Raw genomic sequence first — 23,954 nt, 5'->3', positions numbered from 1 at the left:
CACAGGGAAGAAACCAGGGAAGTAAACATTCTGACCTTACCTTCCTTCCTGCTTCCTATGTTCTTGTGTTCCACACTGGCTGCACCCACTCTGAAGCCCGAAGTCACAGATGCCCATTGACATAATCCATACAGGTAAGCCTCCCAGAGCAAAGACCAGGGCAGAAGAGAGTAGGTTAGGAAAATCACACAGAAGTGATCAAGAAGATCAAACAGAAGTTATCTGTCATATACAACTATGCACGGAAGTATGAGGGAAGATCAAACCTAGCCTTCTGGAACCAGGGGGGAAAAAAGGGTTCCCCATGCAGGAACAATTAAGCAGAAGCTTAATGACTGAGCAGGGGTCAGCAGACAGAGGAAGCAGGGCAGACACTCCAAGCAAAGGCACGAGCCACTATAAAGGGATACTGCTACAAGAGCTAATCAATTAGGATGTCTGAAGCCCAAAGTAAGAGGGAAGAAAGGGAAAGGAATGAAGCTGGAGACAAGGAAAGACAAGATCATGCTTGCATGGATACCATGCTAACAAATTAGCCTTTATCCTGAAGGCAGGGTTTAAGGACTGACATAGTATCTGACAGAGGTGGATGTGGGTTTTCACGAAAGCAACAGACACAGATTTTTATTTTTTATTTTTATTTTTTTTAATTTCTCAGTTGAATAGCTCTTGCCTGGTCACCTCACAAGAACCTGCAAGGCAGAGCAGGACTGTGGAGAATACAAACACTAGGGGTACCTAGTTACTTCAGCCTTTTGTAATTCTCCACACTGACTTTTTCAGGGAACAGGAAGACCAAAACATTGTTAGTGATCACATTAAATAATTTATTTAAGGGGCACCTGGATGGCTTAGTCAATTAAGCATCCAATTCTTGATTTTGGCTCAAGTCATGATCTCAGGGTTGTAAGACAGCCCCATGCCAGGCTTCATAGCACACAGTCTGCTTGAGATGTTCCTGCTCTCCTTCTGCTCCTCTCCCTGCTTGTGCTCTGTCTATGCATACATATAAATAAATAAATAAAATGTTTTAATTTTTTAATTTCTTTTTATTTTATTTATTTATTCATAGAGACACAGAGAGAGAATGAGAGGCAGAGACACAGGCAGAGGAAGAAGCAGGCTCCATGCAGAGAGCCCGACGTGGGGGACTTGATCCAGAGTCTCGAGGATCACACCCTGAGCTGCAGGCGGCGCTAAACCGCTGCGCCACTGGGGCTCCCCTGTTTTAGTAATTATTTAAGATTCTGAACCAAAGCACTGATAATTCAAAATTCACACTAGGGTATATCCTGTGCTTGCTTCAGCAGCATATATACGCTAGGGTATATTCATGTTGTTTTAAAATGGAGATTTTCTTTTTAAGATTTTATTTTTAAGCAGTCTCTACACCTAACACAGGGCTTGAACTTACAACCCCACAATCAAAAGTCACATGCTCTACCAACTGGGCCAGCCAGACACCCCAAAATGGGAGAACTTTCTAAAAACAACACTGATACCTCCACCCTTTTTGCAAAGGACTATACATTTTCTGAAGTACCACACTGATAATTCAAAGACTTGAGGATCCACTCCTTGCCAGCCCTATGAAGACACTTGGGATACAATGATACACAAAACAGATAAGGTTCTTGTCATCATTTAACTTACCTGTAACAAAAGGAGCATTCAGTAAATAAGTATACAAATAAACATACAACAAATTTGTTATGTGCTATAACTAAAAGTAACAGGATGAGTTTTAACTTAGATTTAGAACAAAGATATTATTGGGGCTCTTTCCAAAAGCAACATCCACGGAGTAGACAGAGACAAAATAAAATCACAGTGGATTGAGACACATACATGTTTGGAGGAAAAAGATGCCACAAGGTGACAGATTCAAGTTCTTGTCCTGGCAACTGTCAAGAGAAAAGATAGTACCTTGAGGGTATGGTAAGGAAAGCTTTTTAATTTTTTAATTTATTATTTTTTTTAGGAAAGCTTTTTTATGATGGGTAAAAACAAACATGCTTGCAGGTTGATTGGAAGGGAGAGTACAAGAGTAGCTGCATGTAAGAGCTATAGATAACAGATATGATGTCTAATATCAACATTTTATATACAAGTGTTAGGCTAAATGCTTTATGTACAATTCTTTATATAATCTCTAAGGCCACCACAACTGTCCAAATATAAATAATGAGAAAACTAAACTCAAAGAAGTTAGGTAATTTGAACACATTATTTTTTTTTTAATTTTTATTTATTTATGATAGTTACAGAGAGAGAGAGAGGCAGAGACACAGGCAGAGGGAGAAGCAGGCTCCATGCACCGGGAGCCCGATGTGGGATTCGATCCTGGGTCTCCAGGATCACGCCCTGGGCCAAAGGCAGGCACCAAACCGCTGCGCCACCCAGGGATCCCTTGAACACATTATACAGTGGCAGAATTAAGATTCAAACCCAAGTCTTTATGACTCCAAAGCATACCATACACCACATGGCCTTATCCATTCAACAAAGACTTTTCAAATCACTTTTTTTTTTCTCAAATCACTTCTTTTTTCTTTTTTTATTTTTTTATTTTTTAGTAATCACTACACCCAATGTGGGGCTCAAACTCACAACCCCGATATCAAAAGTCATATGCTCTACTGATTGAACCAGTCAAGCGCTCCTCAAACCACTTTTTTTTTTAAAGATTTTATTTATTTATTCATGAGAGACACAGATAGAAGCAGAGACACAGACAGAGGAGAAGCAGACTCCATGCAGGGAGCCTGATGTGGGACTTAATCCTGGGACTCCAGAATCATGCCCTGGCTGAAGGCAGGCGCCAAACTGCTAAGCCACGCAGGGATCCCCCTCAAACCACTTCTTAAGTGCCAGTTACTATGCACTGAGCAACAGAGATGAATTAAACACGCTCTTTAGAGAGTGATGGAGGGAAGACATGAATACCTCAAGTCACTGACAAAAGGAGGAACAAGTTAGATGGCATAGCACAAAGAAGCAGTTACTCTACCCTGAGCTAGTCAGTGAAGACTTCAGGTGGTACATGTTAAGCAAAAGAGACATGACAAAGTTAATGTTATGTCTTAGTCATAACAGATTATGGAAAGGCAAAGAGGCACAAATTTACATGCTGCATCTGAAACACTTCAAGAAACTGAACATGGCAGGAATGTGTTGAAAGGTGGAAGAGACCAGATTGAAGAGCCTTTTAATGCCATGCTGTGGAATCTAAAGTTGAAATTACAGGAAGTGAAAAACATTTCCAGGCTTCAAAACAAGATCAGACTACTATGAAGACTCAAACTGATTAGAAGATTCAAGTCACAGCCTGGTGAAGAGCTTACAACCAACCAAAAGGATAGAAGATCTGGAAGGAGACCCCCAAACTACCCATATATAATCAAGCTAGAAGAAAGAAGGGGTTCCAATTCTCTTTTTGAAAAAGGTAGTCCTTACTCTAAGTAAGATGAGAACAGTCCCTTGTTATATCATTAATTAGGATAGAACGAAAAAGTCAGCAAGCCCAAAGTGTATGATCAACAGGGAGGAAACTGGAGGTTGCTTCCTCAGCATCACAAACAGAATACTTGAGGCAGAAGATGGACTTAGATGATTCCCTTCTCTAAAGGCATACTGAATAGAGGCAGGATAAGCCTGCTGCTTACTATGAAAGCAGAGGGCCTCCAATTTCCAAAAAACACGGTCTCCCTTTTGCTTCAGGGGCTTAATCACACCCGTCAGCCATCTGACAATGGTTCAGGAACAGTAATAACTTTTTCTGCTAAGCATGTTGCTCAATCCAGGAGCTGTACAATTCCAGTACTAAGCAGATATGAGAAACAAAAAAGAAGCGAAAGGATACTATCTATTCTCCTAACACAACAAAAGCCATTATTCAGCCTCTTCAATGAAACTAAATCAAAGGGAAACGAAGTATAATTTAGAACTTCAGATTTATTTTTCCAAGTTGACCTCCAGGTACATGCCCCATTCCAAACATTCCATCACACATCCCAGTCACCCCTAAATAAGACATCCATGTCTGTGTTTGATGTCATTACCTCAGACTGGAATGCATTTGTACTCCATGTCACACAATAAATGTAAAGACTATCTTCAAAACCCAACTTAAATGTCACTCCCTAGATGCCACTCAAACTATATGCCCACAAGACTTTTTACTCTTTTAAAATGTTTATTAAGTATTTCCATCCACTATATTTAATAGTATACATATACAACTCCTCCCAAGTGAAATTTTTTAAACAAAGCCTTAGTCAATGACAGGTTTAGTTTAAAATTCTTGGTTCTAGAATTTTAAAAACTGAGTATTTAAAACTGAATAATATAATCTGTTATCTTTCAAAAGCCCCAACTACAATGAAAACATAATGCCAACAGTAAATGCAGCAATTGGTATGTGTCTCAAGTGCTAGTGGGGTGCAGTGCAGATAACATTGATACATGCTATAAGACTAGCTCACTTGGGGCACCTGGGGGGCTCAGTGGTTGAGCAGCTTGCCTTTGGCTCAGGTCATGACCCCAGGGTCCTGGGATTGAGTTCTGCATGGGGCTCCCTGATGGGAGCCTGCTCTTCCTTCCGTGTCTCTCATGAATAAATAATACAATTAAAATAGGAAATTTCAGTTATCTAAAAAGCTAAATACTCTTCTATAGAATTACCAATTTGAGAAATATACTTCTATAAATATACTACACTTTAATTATCAGTACCTGAAAAACAGTTTTAAGAAACATTGTATAAATTATATCTTTTGATCTTGTGTTCTATGGCAGCAAAAACGGTTTATAAAACAAACTGAAAAAGCAATCCTCAAACTTGAGTTTTATATAAGCTTCAGTATGAACAGAACTAAATCACAGGTTCAATCATGAAACAAATACATTATTTTTTTTTTAAGATTTTATTTATTTGGGCAGCCCGGGTGGCTCAGCGGTTTGGCACCTGCCTTCGGCCCAGGGTGTGATCCTGGAAACCCAGGATCGGGTCCCACATCGGGCTCCCTGCGTGGAGCCTGCTTCTCCCTCTGCCTGTGTCTGTGCCTCTCTCTCTCCCTCTGTGTCTCTCTCACGAATAAATAAAGAAAATCTTTAAAATAATAATAATTTAAAAAAAAAAGATTTTATTTATTTATTCAGGAGAGACACACACAGAGAGAGGCAGAGACACAGGCAGAGGGAGAAGCAGGCTCCACGCAAGGAGCTTATTGTGGGACTCGATCCCAGGTCTCCAGGATCACACCCTGGGCTGCAGGAGGCGCCAAACCGCTGCGCCACCGGGGCTGCCCACAAATACATTATTAACTGTTGGTTCTTACTAATTTATTTCAGGCCATAAACCCTCAAATTTGATATCTATTGTATAATAAAGAATTTGACTGGCCTTTGTCCTTGTTCCTGGGAGGAAGCTTACAATTCTTTGAATTTCCCCAAGGATAGGGGTATCTTTGTTTATACTAACAAGATAGCTCAGGATGGGGGCTGGTCACGAGAAAGAACCAACTATGTGACTAGTATTGAGGCTTTGAGTCAGCCCAGTTTTTGAGTAGGGAAGGAGGGCTGGCCATGGGAATTTAGTCATATGGCCGATGGTTCAATCAATCATGTCTACATGTGAAACAAACTCTGGACACCAATGCTCAGTAGAGCTTCTTGGTTGATGAACAACACACTAATGTACAGGGTAGGTGATATGCCCTGATTCCACAGGAAGAGGACCGTCAAAGCTCTAAAGCTCTGTGTTCAGAACCATCCCAAACTTGGTCCTGTCTCTTCATTTGGCTGGTCTTAATCTGTTTGTTTTAAAATAAAACTATAACCATAAGGATAGCATCTTCCTGAATTCTGAGTCATTCTAATAAATCATCACACCCCAGGCAGAGTTGTGAGACACTCCCCCTGGCAAAGATCTGTGACCACTTGGTCAAAAGTGTGGGTAGAATGGGAATCCAATTTGCCACTGGCATCTGAAATGGGAGCAGTCTTGACTCTAGGTTAATGTCAGAATAGCATTGCAATAAACCAAGCTATGCCATAATACCAAACCTCTAATGGAGCTTGTTCCATCATTTCTTACACAAACTAACTTCTATATGCTGAGATATAGAAAGAATAAAGCCATAAACTTGTATAATTTGTATCATCATGCAATTTGCATCATGCAAGCCCCATTCCTTACAATTTCTGGTTCAGCAAATCAACCTCCAGAAAAACTAGTTAAAAAAAAAAAGTTATTAAAAAGTAGCTGGAGAAAGTGATATCAAATCACATGAAACTTTAAAAAAAAAATTGAAACAGAAGTTTGTATAACACAACATGAAGGGTCAGCAGAGTTTTTCTGAACAGAGTATAAATATTTTAGGCTTCACAGGCCATATGGTGTCTCTCATTAACTACTGAACTATGTTATTGCAGAAGTGAAAACAGCCATAGCAATATGTAAACAAAAAAAATGCTACTGTGTTCTAATAAAACTATTTTACAAAAATAAGAAGAGGACTGAATTTAGCCCACGTAGATAATCATTTACTGATCCTTGCACTAAATTATTTATTCAAATAAACATTCAAATTCATGGAAGTTCTATCTGATGGCATGAAGCGCTAGTGTCACACCAAAAATTAACAGTCTGAGAGACAAGTTAATACATTTTCTTAGAAGAAAAAAACCAACCTGAATTTGTAAAGGACAAAAGCTATACCAGAAATATTTGTTACAGAGTATTTTTCTTTAACCTCAAATTTTTCAGATAATGTCTAAACATAATAAAATTCAAAAACTCCTTCAACTCACATGGAAGCATGTATTATCAGGCACTGTGCTAAGTGCTATAAGAGTCCCTGGCAGAATAACCAATTTTGAAACAAATGTTTATCCATACAGCAATTAAAAGAATTTTATTTTAGGTAACAGAAAGATAAAGTCTAGTGCCAAGGCAAGGTGTAGTCCTTCAACTGCTACAAATAAACATTTATATGTTCTGCACCATGTACTTATGTTAAGAGAAAAATCTGTATTACTACACCTTTACTATAGCTTGTTCCTCTATAAATCTATATTGTTAATAACTATTATTAAAGCAAGAATGCCAGGGATCCCTGGGTGGCTCAGCAGTTTAGCACCTGCCTTTGGCCTGGGGCGCGGTTCTGGAGTCCCGGGATCGAGTCCCACGTCCGGCTCCCGGCATGGAGCCTGCTTCTCCCTCCTCTTGTGTCTCTGCCTCTCTCTCTCTCTCTCTCTCTCTCTCTATCATAAATAGATAGATAGATAGATAGATAGATAGATAGATAAATCTTTTTTAAAAATAAATAAAGCAAGAATGCCTTATTAATCTCAACTAATAAAAAATGTCCTCCCTCCAAAAAGGAGGTGAAGAATTCTCCCTAAAACATGATTGTTGAATCTTAATATGTACAAGAAAAATGGAGGAAAGTTAGCAATTGATTAAGTTGTATGTCAGTCTTAAAATAACAAAGGTAAAGATAAAAAATACTATTTCATAATAGAACTTGGCAGGAAACTAGAGGAATTTTTCATGTTTTCTTCATGGTTTTAAGATATTCACACAATTTTATAATACTCTTTAAGAAATGCAATTTTATTTTTTTTTAATTTTATTTATTCATGAGAGACACACACAGAGATAGAGAGAGAGAGAGAGACAGAGACAGAGACACAGGCAGAGGGAGAAACAGACTCCATGCAGGGAGCCTAACATGGGACTCCATCTGTGGTCTCGAGGATCAGGCCCTGGGCTGAAGGCAGCGCTAAACCGCTGAGCCACCCGGGCTGCCCAAGAAATGCAATTTTAATCCAAATCATGAAAACGTCCTGAAATTGTGACCCAGGCTGAAATCAAGAATCAGAAGCCCAACAAACTGAGTCATGCAGGTACCCCCTCCCACCCTCGTATAAGGACATTTGCGATGACATTTATAGCATACCTGGATAATCCAGGATAATCTCTCCAGCTCAAGATCTTTAACTTACATCCTTAAAGTCTTCTCTGTCATATAAAGTAATACATTTCCAGGGATTTAGACCTGGATATCTTTAGGGACCATTACTCAGCCTACTACCATAGTTCATCTTAGAAATATTAGATGTATATATATAAATCCATTAGAGGGGATCTCTGGGTGGCTCAGTGGTTTGGCTCCTGCCTTTGGCCCAGGGTGTGATCCTGGAGTCCCGGGATCAAGTCCCGCATCGGGCTCCCAGCGTGGAGCCTGCTTCTCCCTCTATCTGTGTCTCTGAGCCTCCCTCTCTCTCTCTCTCTCTCTCTCTCCTGCGTCGGGTTCCCAATGTGGAGCCTGCTTCTCCCTCTGTGTCTCTACGCCTCTCTCTCTCTATCATGAATAAATAAATAAAATCTTATAAATAAATAAATACATACATACATACATACATAGGAATACTGAATAGGACAATTAATATAATTTTATCATGGTAAATGAGCCAATCAAATGATTGTCACTGAAGCTCCCGGCCATTGAGTGCCAACTCAACGTATCATACTTTCTCATTTACTTATTTTTTATTTTTATTTGCATGCTTTCCCATTTTTTTTAAGATCTTTAAAAAAAAAAAACTCATGAAATATCTTTAAGAAACTGGTTGAGGAAACCTAAAATAAATACCAACAGGCCATTAGGGATCAGCAGAAGTCCTATCATATTATGGATAAGTTCAACAACAACAACAAAAAAAACTCATAAAAGTCAGTAAGGATGGACCAAGAATTGTACAACAAAGAACCAGAAAAAAACTATAGGTGGAGTTAGATTACAAATTTGGAAGATTTTTTTTAAATGGAAGCATGATGGCCAGTATATGATACCAAAAATACATATCATAGACTAAACAGTAATAACCCCATAATGCAATGGTTTTCCAACTATCGTCCAAGAATTCCCAGGGTCCCCAACATCCAGCCTTTTCAAACTATATATCTGTAAAAGCTAGACTTTCTTCATATATTTCAAACAAAAAAACAAATGACATTAAACTCAAAAACAAGTATGAGAATTATCTTTTATTAAATAAAACATTAAAAAGATGTGCAGAAATGTAAAAATACCACTCTTCTCACAAATTTTTTTGTTTTGGTAAGAGTTATTTTTCATTAAAATGTTATTTGTATTAACATGTAATGGGTGTATTTATTGTTAAATGAGTTAATTAGCACTTTAAAATTTATCAGTTTTAATTTCTGATATGATAAATACTGGATGATCTACCCATATAAACCAAAACCCTTGCATTCTCAATAATTTAGGATTCTAAGTGCACCTACGAACAAAAAGTGGGAGAACTATAAGAACACTGATCCAGTTAATACCTCTACTGCAGGAACTCACTCCATCTCCCCAGTGCCTGGCCAAACTACATCTGCCTAGATAGTCAAACCTAGGTTTACCAATGATAAAGAAAACTCTTTTCATAATAATAAATTCATCAATAGTACATTATGAACCTAAGCATTTACATTATGTTAATAACATAGCTCCAAAGTAATTTTTTAAAAAGATTAAAATTTAAAAAAAATCACAAACTAGAGTCCAAGAATACAACTTACCTTCCTCAACAATTAATAAAACAAGTAATCAGAAAATCAGGAAGGATATAAAAGAATTGAACAATATTATCAACCAACTTGATCGATGATTTTTACAGAATATTCCACCAAAATGCAGTAAAATATACATTCTCCTCAAGGGCACACAAAACATTTACCAAGAGAGACTATATCTGGGTTATGAAACAATTCTTAATAAATTTGAAAGGATTCAAATTATATATTTTCATACTACTGCTGAATTAAATTAGAACTCAACAGCAGAGAGATCTTTTGAGAATCTTGAAATTTTTCTGAATAGCCCCTGGGCCAGAGAAGAAACCAAAACCAAAGTTAGAAATTATTTTGAGCTGAATGAAAATGAAGGTACAACATATCTAAATTTATGAAATACAGATAACACACTATTTCAAGGGAAATTAGGTGCTCAAAGACATCAGCTTTTACTTTAATAAAGCATAAAATAAGAGTAAATTAATTCCAAAGAAAGGAAAAGGAGAAGAAATAATCAAGTAAAATAAAAATCAACACAATAGAAAACAGAAAAAAAGTTCAGAAGATTAATGAAACTAGAAGCTGAGGACTTTTTTAGAATATCAATAAAATTGATAAACTAGCCATACTAACCAGCTTAAAAAGAGAAAAGACAACAATTAAGAATATCAAGAATGACATGTGATATCACTATAGATTCTACAAATATAAAAAGGATAAGGGCATGTTATTAACACTTTTATGCAAATAAATACAACAACATAGGTGAAAGGCCAAATTCCTGGAAAAATACAAAGCTTACTCAAGAAGAAACAGATGAAGAGAACTGTCGTATATCTACTGAAGACATTAAATATATAGTTAAAACTTCCCTGTCAAGAAAAACTATGTCCAGATAGCTTTACTGGTAAATCCCACCAAACATTTAGAAGGTAGCAAGTATCAATTCTAAAGACACTTTTCCATAGAGGTGAAGAGGAGGGAATATTGTCCAATATATTTGTAATGCCAGTATAAAAGAGAGTATGTATATACATGCATACGTGTGTGTGTATATATATATACATACTCCACGTGTGTGTGTGTATATACACATATGTGTGTGTATATATATATATGTGTGTGTATATATATATGTGTATATACATATATACACACACACACACACACACACACACACTCCACAGTGACAGAAATGTCTGAGGACAGGGGATAGAAAGATGAATAACAAAGAAGTATGAAAAAATTGGGAGGGTGGGGAGTGTTATCTTGAATGTGATGATAGTCTCCTGGGTAATATGTGTATCAAAATTTATAAAATTGTATGCTTTAATTATATACAATTTATTTTACCTCAAAAAAAAAAAAAGTCTTTCACAGTAGGATAACCAGTAACGGTTCTACAACAATGCGAATATACTTAATGCCAATGAATTATAACTAAAAAATGGTTAAAATGGTAAATTTTACATTATGTATATTTTACAAACAAAAAAAAAAAAAGAAGAAGAAGAAGAAGAGTATGTAAACTGGATTCAAACCTGAACCTAAAATAACTACAGTCATTAAGATGAGTAAGGAATCCATATTTCCAGGCTATCTACCTCTTTGATTATGCAGCTTCTATTCTTCCAGCTGATTAAATGTGAATGTACAGCTTTTTACAAGCTGTTACCTGTGAGATATGATTGATGGAAGACTCCATTCTCCGAAGCTGAGAGGCTTGGATATCCAGCAACTGGAGTACATTGTTGGCCAATGCATTTATTTGATAAGCAACACTAGCTAGGGATTGAGTTGTGTAGGCTTTGGTCTCTTCTAAAGCTTTCCTCTTGTCTGCAGCCTGAAAATAAGAACAAAAACAATCAGTACTTACTTAGGTTAATATTCATTAAACATGCATTCTATAGAAAGGCAAAGTTATATTTTTTAATGGAAAGATCCAATTGAATCAAAAAGCTTATAGGACCACTCTGATGATAGTCTCAGGACACTGGGGGGCCCATAGCAGAAATCCCTATCTGCCAGGTGGGATCCACTGCCTCGAGTGGCCAATCCACTGAGGTCCACTAAGGCAGCCATCAAGTGACCATCATCAGAGGTACACAGTACAATTGGTTCTGAGTGGCCTAAAGCCCCTCAAACCACCAACTTCTCACATTATATCTTTAGGATCTTCTGTCAGCCCCAAACTCCCAACCCACTGTTGAGAATATACCTAAACTACTCTGTAATACTGCTGCCTCAGCATCCACTTTATGTGGCTAAGTGCCTAGAGGGGCCTTGAATTGACACTACCTCCTCCCACAAGTACATGCCCTAGATAATAGCCCTCAGGGTGACAAGTAAATATACGTTCCAGATAGGATTCCCCCAAATCCCCGTGATAAACAATCTCTCCTGTCTTCCAGCTCCTTCTTCTTCTGTCTCCCTTATAAGACCACCTTGAAGCTTATTAAAACCCTACAGTTTTTGGTTTGAACTGACCAATCCAGAATTAGCCCAGAAATCCCAGAGCACTGGACCTGAGGACCCTAATAAAGCCATGTACCCCAAGTCCTGCAGCTCATTGCCTGCCCACACCCTGCACTGAACTCCCCCTGGGTCCCCTGGAGACATCATGTTGTGTACCTCCAGGACCTGTGAGTAATAAACTTCTATATTCTACTTTCCCTTTTTCCCGTCTTTTATTCAACTGTGGCTCACCATCTATGGGCTTTACTTTACAAATGTTAAAAAATCTCAACACCTACCAACAATGATATAGATTAAATTCATTCCATCTTATATTTCTGTTTACATTAATCAACATCAGAATCCCAACCTCCCTGTTATCCGTTATAACTACATCTCTCATCTCCACAAAAACTACTCTGAATGTTATAAACCAAACCTTTACCACCTGTTCTTCCCAAAGTCCTACACATAACTCAGTCTTTTGTTAGATATGTTTTACAAATATTTCTCCTAGTCAGTAGCTTACCTTTTCATTATTTTAACAGTCTTTTGTTGTTGTTGTTGTTTTAAGATTTTATTTATTTATTCATGAGAGACACAGAGAGAGAGATAGAGAGCCAGAGACACAGGCAGAGGGAGAAGCAGGCTCCAGGCAGGGAGCCTGACATGGGACTTGATCCCAGGTCCCCAGGATCACGCCGCGGGCTGAAGGCGGTGCTAAACCGCGGGGTCACCAGGGCTGCCCCTTTAACACTCTTTTGAAGGGAAACTTTTTCTTTCAATGAAGTCCAATTTATAATTCTTTCTTTTATATTTCATGATTTTTGCATCCCATTTTTAAAAATCTTTGCCAAACCTAAGGTCACTAAGATTTTCCCGCATGTTTTCCTTCAAAAGTTTTGAAGGAAATAACCTATAGGCTAACATTAAAAGTATCATTCTAGGCTAGAACCCTACATTATTAAAAGATGTCCTATATGGAAAACAGAGCATATATTCAGAACATATGCTACAGCATTAGCCTGTATAATAACATTTCAAAGAAAAATATGACTTAAATTAAAAGTTCTTTCTCACTTTGAACCCTTCCTTAAAGTCTGCCAAGAGACTTGAAAATAATTTGCTCTCTTCGAAAAACATCAATTTCTTCCTGCCATAAATGCAAGAAGTTTAATGACCCTACTCAGGTAACAAATGGGGGGTCAGTCTCATATGTACTTAAAAAAAAAGTTTTTCTGCCATTTTGCTTTTGTATCTTTCCCTTTCCTCCCCCTTTCTAGGAATGTCACATCGTGTCTTTTAATAACATTTCTTTCTTTTAATAACTTTTAACTTACCTCTAATCTAAACCTCCCAGAAACTTTTCCAAAGTCGGAATTTTTCCCATCGAATATTTTACATGTTTTTCCAATTATTTAATGGAAGTAATTTCATGAAAATCCATTAAAAAAAACCCTAAATCTACAAAAATTACTCTATTTCAATGACTCCACAAACCAGCTACTGTGAGATGCACCATTTTTATGTATTACTAGGAAAAACCTGTCAATTGAATTGTGTCCGAATGCTTTCTTATAAAAAATTACTTTATACTTATAGGAAATACTTTCTCAGATTTACCTGGATGGTCACTTTATGTCAGTGTTAATCATAAAGAAATAAAATTAGTTAGAAAATTCATACTCAATGTTATCCAAATTCCAGAAAAAAAAAAAATCCCTTTTTTAAGGGGGTGGAGGGGCAGAGGGAGAGAATCTTTTTTTTTTTTTTTTTTTTAAAGATTTTACTTACTTATTTGAGATAGAGAAAGAGTGCGTGCAAGCACACACACATGCAGGGGAAAGGGGCAACAGGAGAGGGAAAAGCAGAGTCCCATCTGAGCACAGACCCCCAGATCATGATGTGAGTCAAAATCAAGTCAATACTTAACCAATTGAGCCATCCAGCCATTCCCAAAAAAAACTCTTTATCTTTTGTACAATGCAAGATCTAACCAAAGATTTTCCAAAGCTATAGTCATGTCTATCTAGTTTCCTTAAAACTTAAAAAACCTTTACCCTTCAACCCTGACCTTTTTGATGTTCAAAACAGATGTTATTTTAAAAATCCAAACCAGATGGGGCACCTGGGTAGCTCAGTTAAGTGACTGACTCTTGGTTTTGACTCAGGTCATGGTCACAGGGTTGTGAGACTGACACCCCGTTAGGCTCCACACTGGACATCTGTCTGAGATTCCCCCCACCCCGCCCATGCCCCGTTCCTCCCCCTGCTTGAGCTTGCACACGCACACTTTTTCTCAAATAAGTAAATCGTTCTTATAAATAAGTAAATAAAAAAATAAAATCAAACCATTTTTTTATAGAAACTCCTATAAACTAGATTATTTCCTTATGACTAGATTCTGATTAAACAAGGTGGCAAGAATACTATACAGGTGATGCTGTGAACTTCCCACTGCAGGTGACACAATATCTTTTAAGATAAGGCTCTATCATTATTTCCAGAATTTTCTTACAAGTTGCTAACATATCAATTTTGCAAATTCTGATGCTACTGCTAACTTAATCTTACCAGAAGGTGTCAACCCCCAAAACTGCCTGAAGGTAAAACCCAGGACTCTAGCCTTTCCTCAAATGGTCCTTATATATCTGTTAACAGGCCACAATAATCCAGTTAAACCACCAGCAAAAACAACCAAGTTCCCACAAGTACAGACAATGAATACTACTCTGGCAGACAGCTTTTAAATTGTAAAATGCATCCCAATTTCAGAAATGTTAAAATGTGGGGGTGAGGAGGAAGTTTCTTAGACTTGATTAAATACAGAATATAAGGAACACTTATTGGTCTAAGGGCCCTTTAAAAAAAAAAAGGTATATTAATGTTAATAGGAAGAATTTAAAATGTCAAGTTTTTTGTTGTTGTTTTGTTTTGTTTTTTTAAGATTTATTCACTGATGAGAAACACAGAGAGAGAAGCAGGCTCTATGCAGGGAGCCCGATGTGGGACTTGATTCTGGATCCCGGAATCATGCCTTGAGCCGAAGGCAGATGCTCAACCACTGAGCCACCCAGGCATCCCTAAAATGTCAGGTTTTAATACCTATAAAAGGAAAAGTTTTATATACCATAGGGTACACAAAACATCTACTTTGCTGAAGGCCAATCTAAAGTTTGGTTTGAGGGATCCCTGGGTGGCACAGCGGTTTGGCGCCTGCCTTTGGCCCAGGGCGCGATCCTGGAGATCCGGGATCGAATCCCACGTCAGACTCCCAGTACATGGAGCCTGCTTCTCCCTCTGCCTGTGTCTCTGCCTCTCTCTCTCTCTCTCTCTCTCTCTCTGTGACTATCATAAATAAATAAAAATGTAAAAAAAATTAAAAAAATAAATAAAGTTTGGTTTGAGACCTAAGAAACTTTCCAGGAGAAATCCATAATCATTTTGTGGAGAGGAATGAAAGGATGAGAGGGAGAAAAGAGCACATAGGCCAAATGTTGGTTCACTATTAACAAATAAACCCATTAAGCATGGAGTCATGCAATACCCAGCTACCACTGAAAGGATATAATTTTCTCCAACACAATTCCCATTTCAAGAGAAGTGAAAAGTAATTAAAAAGAAATCCTACTAGGTTATGGCAAATATCGAGCAAAAAGAACAAACTGCTTGCATGGCAATTCAGATTGAAATATAGTTACCATAAGCTTTAGCACAGCTCCTCGTTTTACCACCTGCCATTTAAGCAACTGCTAACTGGCCTACCAGCTTCTAGCAAAAAATCTAGAAGTCTCTGCTGCCTCTTACATCACAGTTTTGATAGTCAAGGAAGGAGAGTTGTGGCACACTCTTCTTTAACTGAAGAACAACAATCAACAGCTAGCATACTCATTATATAAAATTCAAAATTCAACCCTAATATAGAATATGTTTTTAAACCATCGCAATTTATACCCCCCAGGGTATTTCCAATAACTAGATCATCAGATTCTAAAATTTTTAATTTTGCCATAATTACAGCCTAAGTCAATGACACCCCAAACTAACTCCTTTACCAGTCAGTACTATACTACAGGACTTTTATTTTAAAGAAACAGGCTGGGATCCCTGGGTGGCGCAGCGGTTTGGCGCCTGCCTTTGGCCCAGGGCGCGATCCTGGTAGACCCGGGATCGAATCCCACATCGGGCTCCCGGTGCATGGAGCCTGCTTCTCCCTCTGCCTGTGTCTCTGCGCCTCTCTCTCTCTCTGTGACTATCATAAATAAATAAAAATTAAAAAAAAAAAATTTAAAGAAACAGGCTTAATGGAAAACCTGTAAGAACCCAGTTTTCAAAAGACCAACTACATTTTTTTTTAAGATTTCATTTATTTTTTTTTTTTAAAGATTCTATTTTATTTACCCATGAGAGATACAGAGCGAGAGAGAGAGGGAGAGACAGGCAGAGGGAGAAGCAGGCTCCACGAAGGGAGCCTGACGTGGGACTCGATCCCAGGTCTCCAGGATCACACTGTGGGCTGCAGGCAGGGCTAAACCACTGCGCCACCGGGGCTGCCCAAGACTTTTATTTATTTGAGAGACAGCACACAAGAGAGCACATGGGAGAGCATGAGTAGGGAAGAGAGAAGAGCAGGCTCCCCACGGACCATGGAACCCGACATGGGGCTCGATCCCAGGATTCTGGGATCATGGCCCAAGTTGAAGGCAGCCACTTAAATGACTGAGCCACTCAGGCACCCCAGAGCAACTACATTTTTTTTTCTAAAATTTATTTATTCATGAGAGACACAGATTGAGACAGAGGTAGACACACAGGCAGAGGGAGAAGCAGGCTCCCGGCAGGAAGCCTGATACGGGACTCGATCCTGGATTCTAGGATCACGACCTGAGCCGAAGGCAGGCACCCAACCGCTGAGCCACCCAGGCATCCCGAACAACTACATTTAAACACAAAATTAGTTACATGTTTAAATATTATTGGCAGAATATATCTCATACTTAGTCCAAGATACTAGCTTCCTTCCATTAATTCCATGTTAACTAATTATATTCTCAGATATCTTTCTTCTTTAAAGAATTACAATGAAAGGGGTGGGTGGTGGGTAGGGGGATAAGGATTAAGAAGTATACTTGTTTTTTAGGCTTTAAGATTGCATTTATTGATTTTATAGAGAGTGCATGCATGTTGGAGCAAAGAGAGGTGTAGAGGGGGAGGGAAAGGGAGGAAATCTCAAGCAGATTCTACACTGAGCGTGGAACCTGATGTGGGGCTCGATCCCACTACCCTGAGATCATGACCTGGGCCAAAACCAAGAAGGGAATGCTCAGCTGACTAAACCACCAGGTGCCCTAGGAAGTGCACCTGTGATGAGTACCAGGTATTATATTATTCAATTACTATATTGTATGCCTGAAACTAATATTATACTGTATGTTAAGTAACTAGAATTTAAATAAAAAAGAATTAAATTGAAAGAGCCACCATGATCAAGAGTGTAGGCTGGGCAATCAGTTTCACATACTGCTGGAGGGTACAATTAGACAACATGTATAACAGTTCTTTAAAAGGTATATATTCTTCACTTTTAGGAGCTTACCCAAAAGAAATAAAGGTCAAGTGCAAAACAAATAATAATACTGTATGTTTAAGGATGTCCAACCGCCTCTGTTTATAATCACACACACACGAAATAATCTAAATGGCCAATGAAAGGTGACTAGAAAAAAAATTCATATACTAGAATGCCATGTAGTCAATAAAAGTGATACTTACCAACAAGTAAAATGTATTAAATCAGGATTCAAACTAGGAAGCAGAGCCACTTAATAAGAAATTATAGAATTTTACTTCACACATTATAAAAATAGCTGGGAAAATTTAAGATAGTCCACAGGAGAAGTGTGAGGATCAGAAAGTCATCAATTTGAGAAGCCAAACACACCAGCTAGAGAAATGAGACTGCAAAGGAAATGCTCCTGTAGAGATCTGGGAAGCTATGCTTTTGCAATTTTCGTATCAGTTGAGGGGCCTGATGCCACTGTTGACCAAACTGTCAGCAACTAGGAAAAAGAACTAGAGTAAAGGGAGACCAAGGTCAAGCTGGAACCCACCAACACCTCTGTGCCTCTTATTACACTTAACCACAAAAACCTGTAGAGGTTAATGAATGTCGCTTACATAAATTCTTTTAGCCAATTCTAACCCACAACCTTAAAGGAAGGAAGTCTACTACAGAACTATGAGATACATAGTTTCAACTTAAGGAAACTGAAATAGTACAAACCACTACAGTACCCTCAGTCAATAATGTTTATGTAGGAACTTCTTTCATTATATTTAACTCCTGAATAAAGACAATAGCAAAAACATGCTTCAGTCCAACATGATCCAGTCATCCTCATACAACCAAAATGATGCTATCTCCCCAAAAGAGAATACAAAGTCTACTTTGTGAGTAATGTTCATTCCTTTTCTAACTGGCTGAGTTATACTTCCCCTTGGATATCCTGTAAGTTAAATATCGAAATACTAGGTTAACTACTATTAACACATCTAAAGTTAAATATAAAAGAACTGCAGAGAGAGGAAAAAAAAAACTGGTTAATATACACACAAATATTAAGGTACAGAGCAAATATTCATAAATACTAGAGTTTTCATTCTGTAACCGGTCATGAGGTCGTAGGTGGTATTTATAATGTTCTACTATCTATCACATATTCCACTTGCCCTCAGCAATCATCTCATCTGGTTGTTATTCCCTGCCTGGTTTGCTGACTCAAACCACTGCCATGAGCAGCCCTGCCTGCAGTAGACTGTTTTATTACTGCATTAGCTTTTATCACAGGACACGGAAGCACTAAGAGGCACTCCAGATAATCTCCTGCATTCCAGACATATTCCTCTTTACCCCTACTATGTAGCAGCAACTCAAATTCCACTTTGAAGTCAGATTCAATCATCCTGACCAACACAGTAATCTTTTGCTTTGCCTATTAATTCACTGGCAAGAGGAAGTCAAAGTGCTCAGGTGCTTAACTTCCAGTTCAATAGAACCAATACTATGTTCCCAGCAGAAGTATTCCTCTCTAAACTAGCAGACCCCAGAGCAGTGAGGAAAGAAGCAAAGATTTTCTTAGTAGACCATCAGGTGTATAGTGACAGGAGTTCACTCCATGTCAACCTCTTAATTCCCTACCTATGAATGCTGGCTACAAAATAAATACCACCACACACTGGTTGGTGGCTGATTCAGAGACTGGACAACGTCTTAGAGAACATTATCCCAGCACCACACAGAATTGTCAACCAGCTGACGGAGTTTTCAAAAGAACATTCCACTGTTTTATCAATTCAGCTGCTTCAGGGTAATGGGGAACATGGTAAGATCACGAATTCTATGAACATGAGTCAACAGCCTGGTCAAAAGCAATGTGATATGGGGGTGCCTGGGTGGCTCAGCTGGTTACGCATCTGAGAGACTCGTTTTAGGCACACTGGGCTCCCTACTCAGTGACGAGTCAGCTTCAGATTCTCCCTCTCCCTCTCCCCGTCCCTGCTCACATACTCTCTCTCCCTCCCTCTCTCCCTCTCTATAAGTAAATAAAACCTTTAAAAAAAAAAAAAGAAAAGGCAATGTGATATGAAATACCAGAGGAATGGTGCTATCTCTGGGATTCAGTGTCAGTACTCTGTTAATATTAGCAAGGTAGTCATTCACCAACAGTGGTAGCCAGATTGGTCTTGGTGAATGAAGTCCATATTGCTGAGCATAACATGCACAACTTCCATGCCTGCCATCCTGGCATCTTTTTCATGAGCCCACTAAGCAAGGATAGAGGTGGATAGCGAAAGAGGCTGGAATCCAGAGGTTACACCTTATCTACTTTATTAAGATCCTTCTCTGCTGAGAATGCTCTATGATGGGCATCATATCACAATAAACACAAACATTAGCTGATGTCCATTCAGGAGCATATCTACATACCTGTCCCCCATACTTCCAATTACATTCTTTCCAGATCCATAATGATTTAAGTCCAACAACTGCTACTGTCATGAGTCAGAATGGATCTACATCTCTAACCATCTGTGTTTCTCAACAAAATAAATAAGTAGGTGCACTGTTCAAAGTTCTACTCATCAGAAGAATTCCCCTTAACCACTGCCCTCTGGGTCGCCCCCTGATTATGGCTACAGTGCTATACATATCCAACTTCAGGTGGTACCAGCATATGATGCAAAACCATCTGTAAAAAAAAAAAAAAAACCATCTGTAAACTGTACCTAAGTATTTTTTTTTCTCAGTCAACTGAAACTCATGAGACCACAGGTATCGGTTGACAGTGAAGAAGCAAAGATGTTGAGGTACTTATTTTAGAGAGAGTGTGAGCAGAGGGAGGGACAAAGAGAAAGGGAAACACAGAATCTCAAGCAGACTCCATACTGAGTGCAGAACCTAATGCAGGGCTCAATTCCCTGAACTTGAGACCATGACCTGAGCTGAGACTGAGTGGGACACTTAACCAACTGAGCCACATAGGCACCCCAAGTACCTGGTTTTTAAAAGAAAAGTCTGTATAGGACCACCCGGGTGGCTCAGTCAGTTAGTTGAGCAGCCAACTCTTGGTTTTGGCTCAAGTCATGATCAAGGTCGTGAGATCCAGCCCCTAGATAGACTCTGCACTCAGCATAGAGTCTGCATGAGATTCTCTCCCTCTCCTTCTGCCCCTCACCACCTTGCATTCATGCTTGCCCTAAAATAAAATAAATAGAATCTTTAAAATATATTTTATATTTATTTTTATAAATATCTAATACTTTCATATTTTATATTTATATAAATGTTTATATAAAAATTATATATGAAACATATATTTATATAGATTAACAAATATCCCTGGATAATGAGCCATGGGTGATTTTTAATATTCTTTATATTTTTTCTGTATCCAATTTTTCAACAATAATCACACTTCAATAATCAGAAAGAAATTATTTTTTATTACAAAAATTCTCTTTATATAATCTTAATGGGAAAATACACAATACATATCTATGTATATAGTGCAACCTAATTTTGTTTGGTATAATTAAATACCTATACAAACTAACTCACCAGGTACTGAGAGGAGATATATCAGCATTAATTACGATTACATTGGGATTATAAACAATTTGTGTTTTCATCTTCATCCTTTTGTGGAATTTCCAAATGTTCTATAACTAGGTAACATTTTTACTGCAACCAGCTTGCAGACACCAAAAAAACTAAAACTAAGGCTAATAATACCTCACTACCATCCCATCAAAACAGAAAGAACTTGAATCCTTGATAATACAAAGCTAGAGAATTAACCAATCCTGGGACAACCAACTTGGAATTTCTTGTGATATAAAATAATAAATGTTCCTTATTGTTTAAGCCTAAGTTCTTTTCGGGGCACCTGGGTGGCTCAGTGGTTGAGCGCCTGCCTTTGGCTCAGGGCGTGATCCCATGGTCCTGGGATCAAGTCCTGGATCAGGCAGCCTGCTTCTCGCTCTGTGTCTCTCATTAATAAATTTAGAAAATCTTTAAAAAAAAAAAAAAAAGCCTAAGTTCTTTTTCTATTAACTACAGCAAAATGCATCCTCAATAATTTTTATATGCGAGAGAGGCAGAGTAAGTTCCAAAAAAGCATCTTGGTTAAACTGAAAAGTAACAACTTACACTAATTCTCCTAGTCATATAGAAAAAAAAATCTATTAAAGTAATTCCCAAATTACCAAGGTCATTCTCTAAACTAGTCCGCTAATTTACATCTGATTGTGTTACTCATTAAAATGTTATCTGACGGGCATTTCGGTAGCATAGTCAGTTGAGCATCTGACTCTTGGTTTTCGTTGTGGTCATGATCTCAGGGTCATGAGACCCTGGGCACTGGCACGTAGTCTGCTGAAGATTCTCATTGTGTCTCTCTCTGCCGGCTCCCCTTTCTCTCTCTCAATCTCTCTCAAATCTTTTTTAAAAACTGTTATCTGAGAAATCAATCTAATTTGCCCTTCCCACAAAGGCAATTGTATTTTAATCTGTATTAGTCTGCTCAGGCTGTCATGACAAAATGTTGAATGGCTTCAGCAACAGAAATTTATTTTCTCACAATTCTACATGCTTAAAAATCCAAGGTAAACATTGTTTCTGGTGAAAGCTCTCTTCCTGGCTTGCAGAGGTCCACCTTTTCAATATGTTCTCATATGGTGAAGAGAGATTGACTTCTAGTGTCCCTGCCTCTTATATAAGGAGTCCAAGTTCTGGGATCCCTGGGTGGCGCAGCGGTTTGGCGCCTGCCTTTGGCCCAGGGCGCAATCCTGGAGACCCGGGATCGAATCCCACATCGGGCTCCCAGTGCATGGAGCCTGCTTCTCCCTCTGCCTGTGTCTCTCTGCCTCTCTCTCTCTCTGTGACTATCATGAATAAATAAATAAAATCTTTAAAAAAAAAAAAAAAAAAGAGAGTCCAAGTTCTGTCAGAGCTACACCCTATGACCTCATTTGACCTTAATCACCTCCTTAAAGGCCCCGTCTCCAACGCAGTCACAAGGTAGGACTGGGGCTTCAACATAGAAATTTGGGGCAGGGGGACATAATCCAATTCCTCAAACATTAGGAAATATAGCCATCTTACTAATATCCAAAATAAATACTCTTGATAGTAAAACTTTTAACAGCTACATATTTAGTTTCCAAAGCACTTCCACACAGCAAACTAAGCAGACATCCGGTTTCAGACATGAGCATGGGCACTATATAAAGCTCAGAGATACTACTCTGTCCAAGTACTCTCTAACTAGTAAACAGAGGAGCTAGGACTAGATCCCGGATCAGCATCTTAATCCAAAGGTCTTGACACAGTTCTTACTCTTGTCATATGTAATTAGGGACTGAAATTTTATTTCATCTAACATTCTGAACACTAGAAGTAGCTTCGGGATCAGAAAGGAGAAGAGCAAAAGCTAAAGCTCAAAGCAGAATGTAATGAACAAGAGCATTAGCTTAGAGGTGAGCAAGCTTCAATATTCAAAAAGTCCAATGGAGAAATATACAAGGCTAGAAAAATCCTATAGGCCCTTGAAGAATTTGGACTTCATCCTGAGGCTACAAGGGAGACACAGAAGGATTTTCAGGAAAAAAACGGATAAACAAGTTTTTGGCTTCAGAAAGACCACATCAGGTGCAGTTTTATAAGGTAAACTGGGAAAACACAGAGAAGTCAAAAATGGAGACAAAGAATTCTGTTGTAATATGTACCTTTATGTTAAACATCCCATTTAAAATAGCTTACAATGAGGAAAAAGAAATTTGGTGAGGTTAAGTAATTTGTTCAAAGTACCACTGCTAGAAAAGAACAGACCTATTATATCTCCAAAGGCCATGGTCTTCCAATATACCACACTGCCTCCCAGCCTATAACTTTAAAATAGAACAAAATAAAATTCTAATGTGTCAAAGTGAAACTATTAAAGTAGTTCTCTAAGATGAACCACTCTAAGTCATCATTAACTAATTTGTATGCCAAATGAATTCTAATTAACTGAAAGAAGAGAATAGAGTGAGAAAGCAGACTTTCTTAGCATAGCCGAGAATGTTTTTGATCTACAAAACAATTGATGCTCTGTATAGGGGTTCTACAAACAAGCGAAACAAAAATTAAACTTTAACACTTTTCTAAGTTATTCACTAAAGTAACAAAATCACATCTTCAATTCATTCTCAAATAAATGGGACTCTGTTAGGTAATCACTTAAGGACCATAATGCATCATTTTGTAAACTATTAGGTAAGGTGGTAGTTAATACTGTCACAATCCGTACCACCCTTAATTAACTGACTTGAACAACAAAGTACTTCTGCTTTAAAAAAAAAAAAAAAA

At 38.1% G+C, this 23,954-nt stretch overlaps 1 protein-coding gene across 10 annotated transcripts in view; it reads right to left on the bottom strand.

The window, feature by feature from the left end:
• ABI1 (abl interactor 1) overlaps positions 1-23,954 on the bottom strand; it is a 117,655-nt gene that overhangs the window by 62,160 nt on the left and 31,541 nt on the right. For all 10 annotated transcript variants that reach the window (XM_077896724.1, XM_077896727.1, XM_077896725.1 and 7 more), the window contains exon 2: positions 11,268-11,435. In XM_077896724.1, coding sequence (XP_077752850.1) covers positions 11,268-11,435 — 168 coding nt within the window. The remainder of the gene's footprint in view (positions 1-11,267; positions 11,436-23,954) is intronic.

Source organism: Canis aureus, chromosome 5 (genome assembly GCF_053574225.1).
Source record: "Canis aureus isolate CA01 chromosome 5, VMU_Caureus_v.1.0, whole genome shotgun sequence".
Taxonomy (NCBI): domain Eukaryota; kingdom Metazoa; phylum Chordata; class Mammalia; order Carnivora; family Canidae; genus Canis; species Canis aureus.
This window is presented reverse-complemented; position numbering and strand designations above follow the sequence as displayed.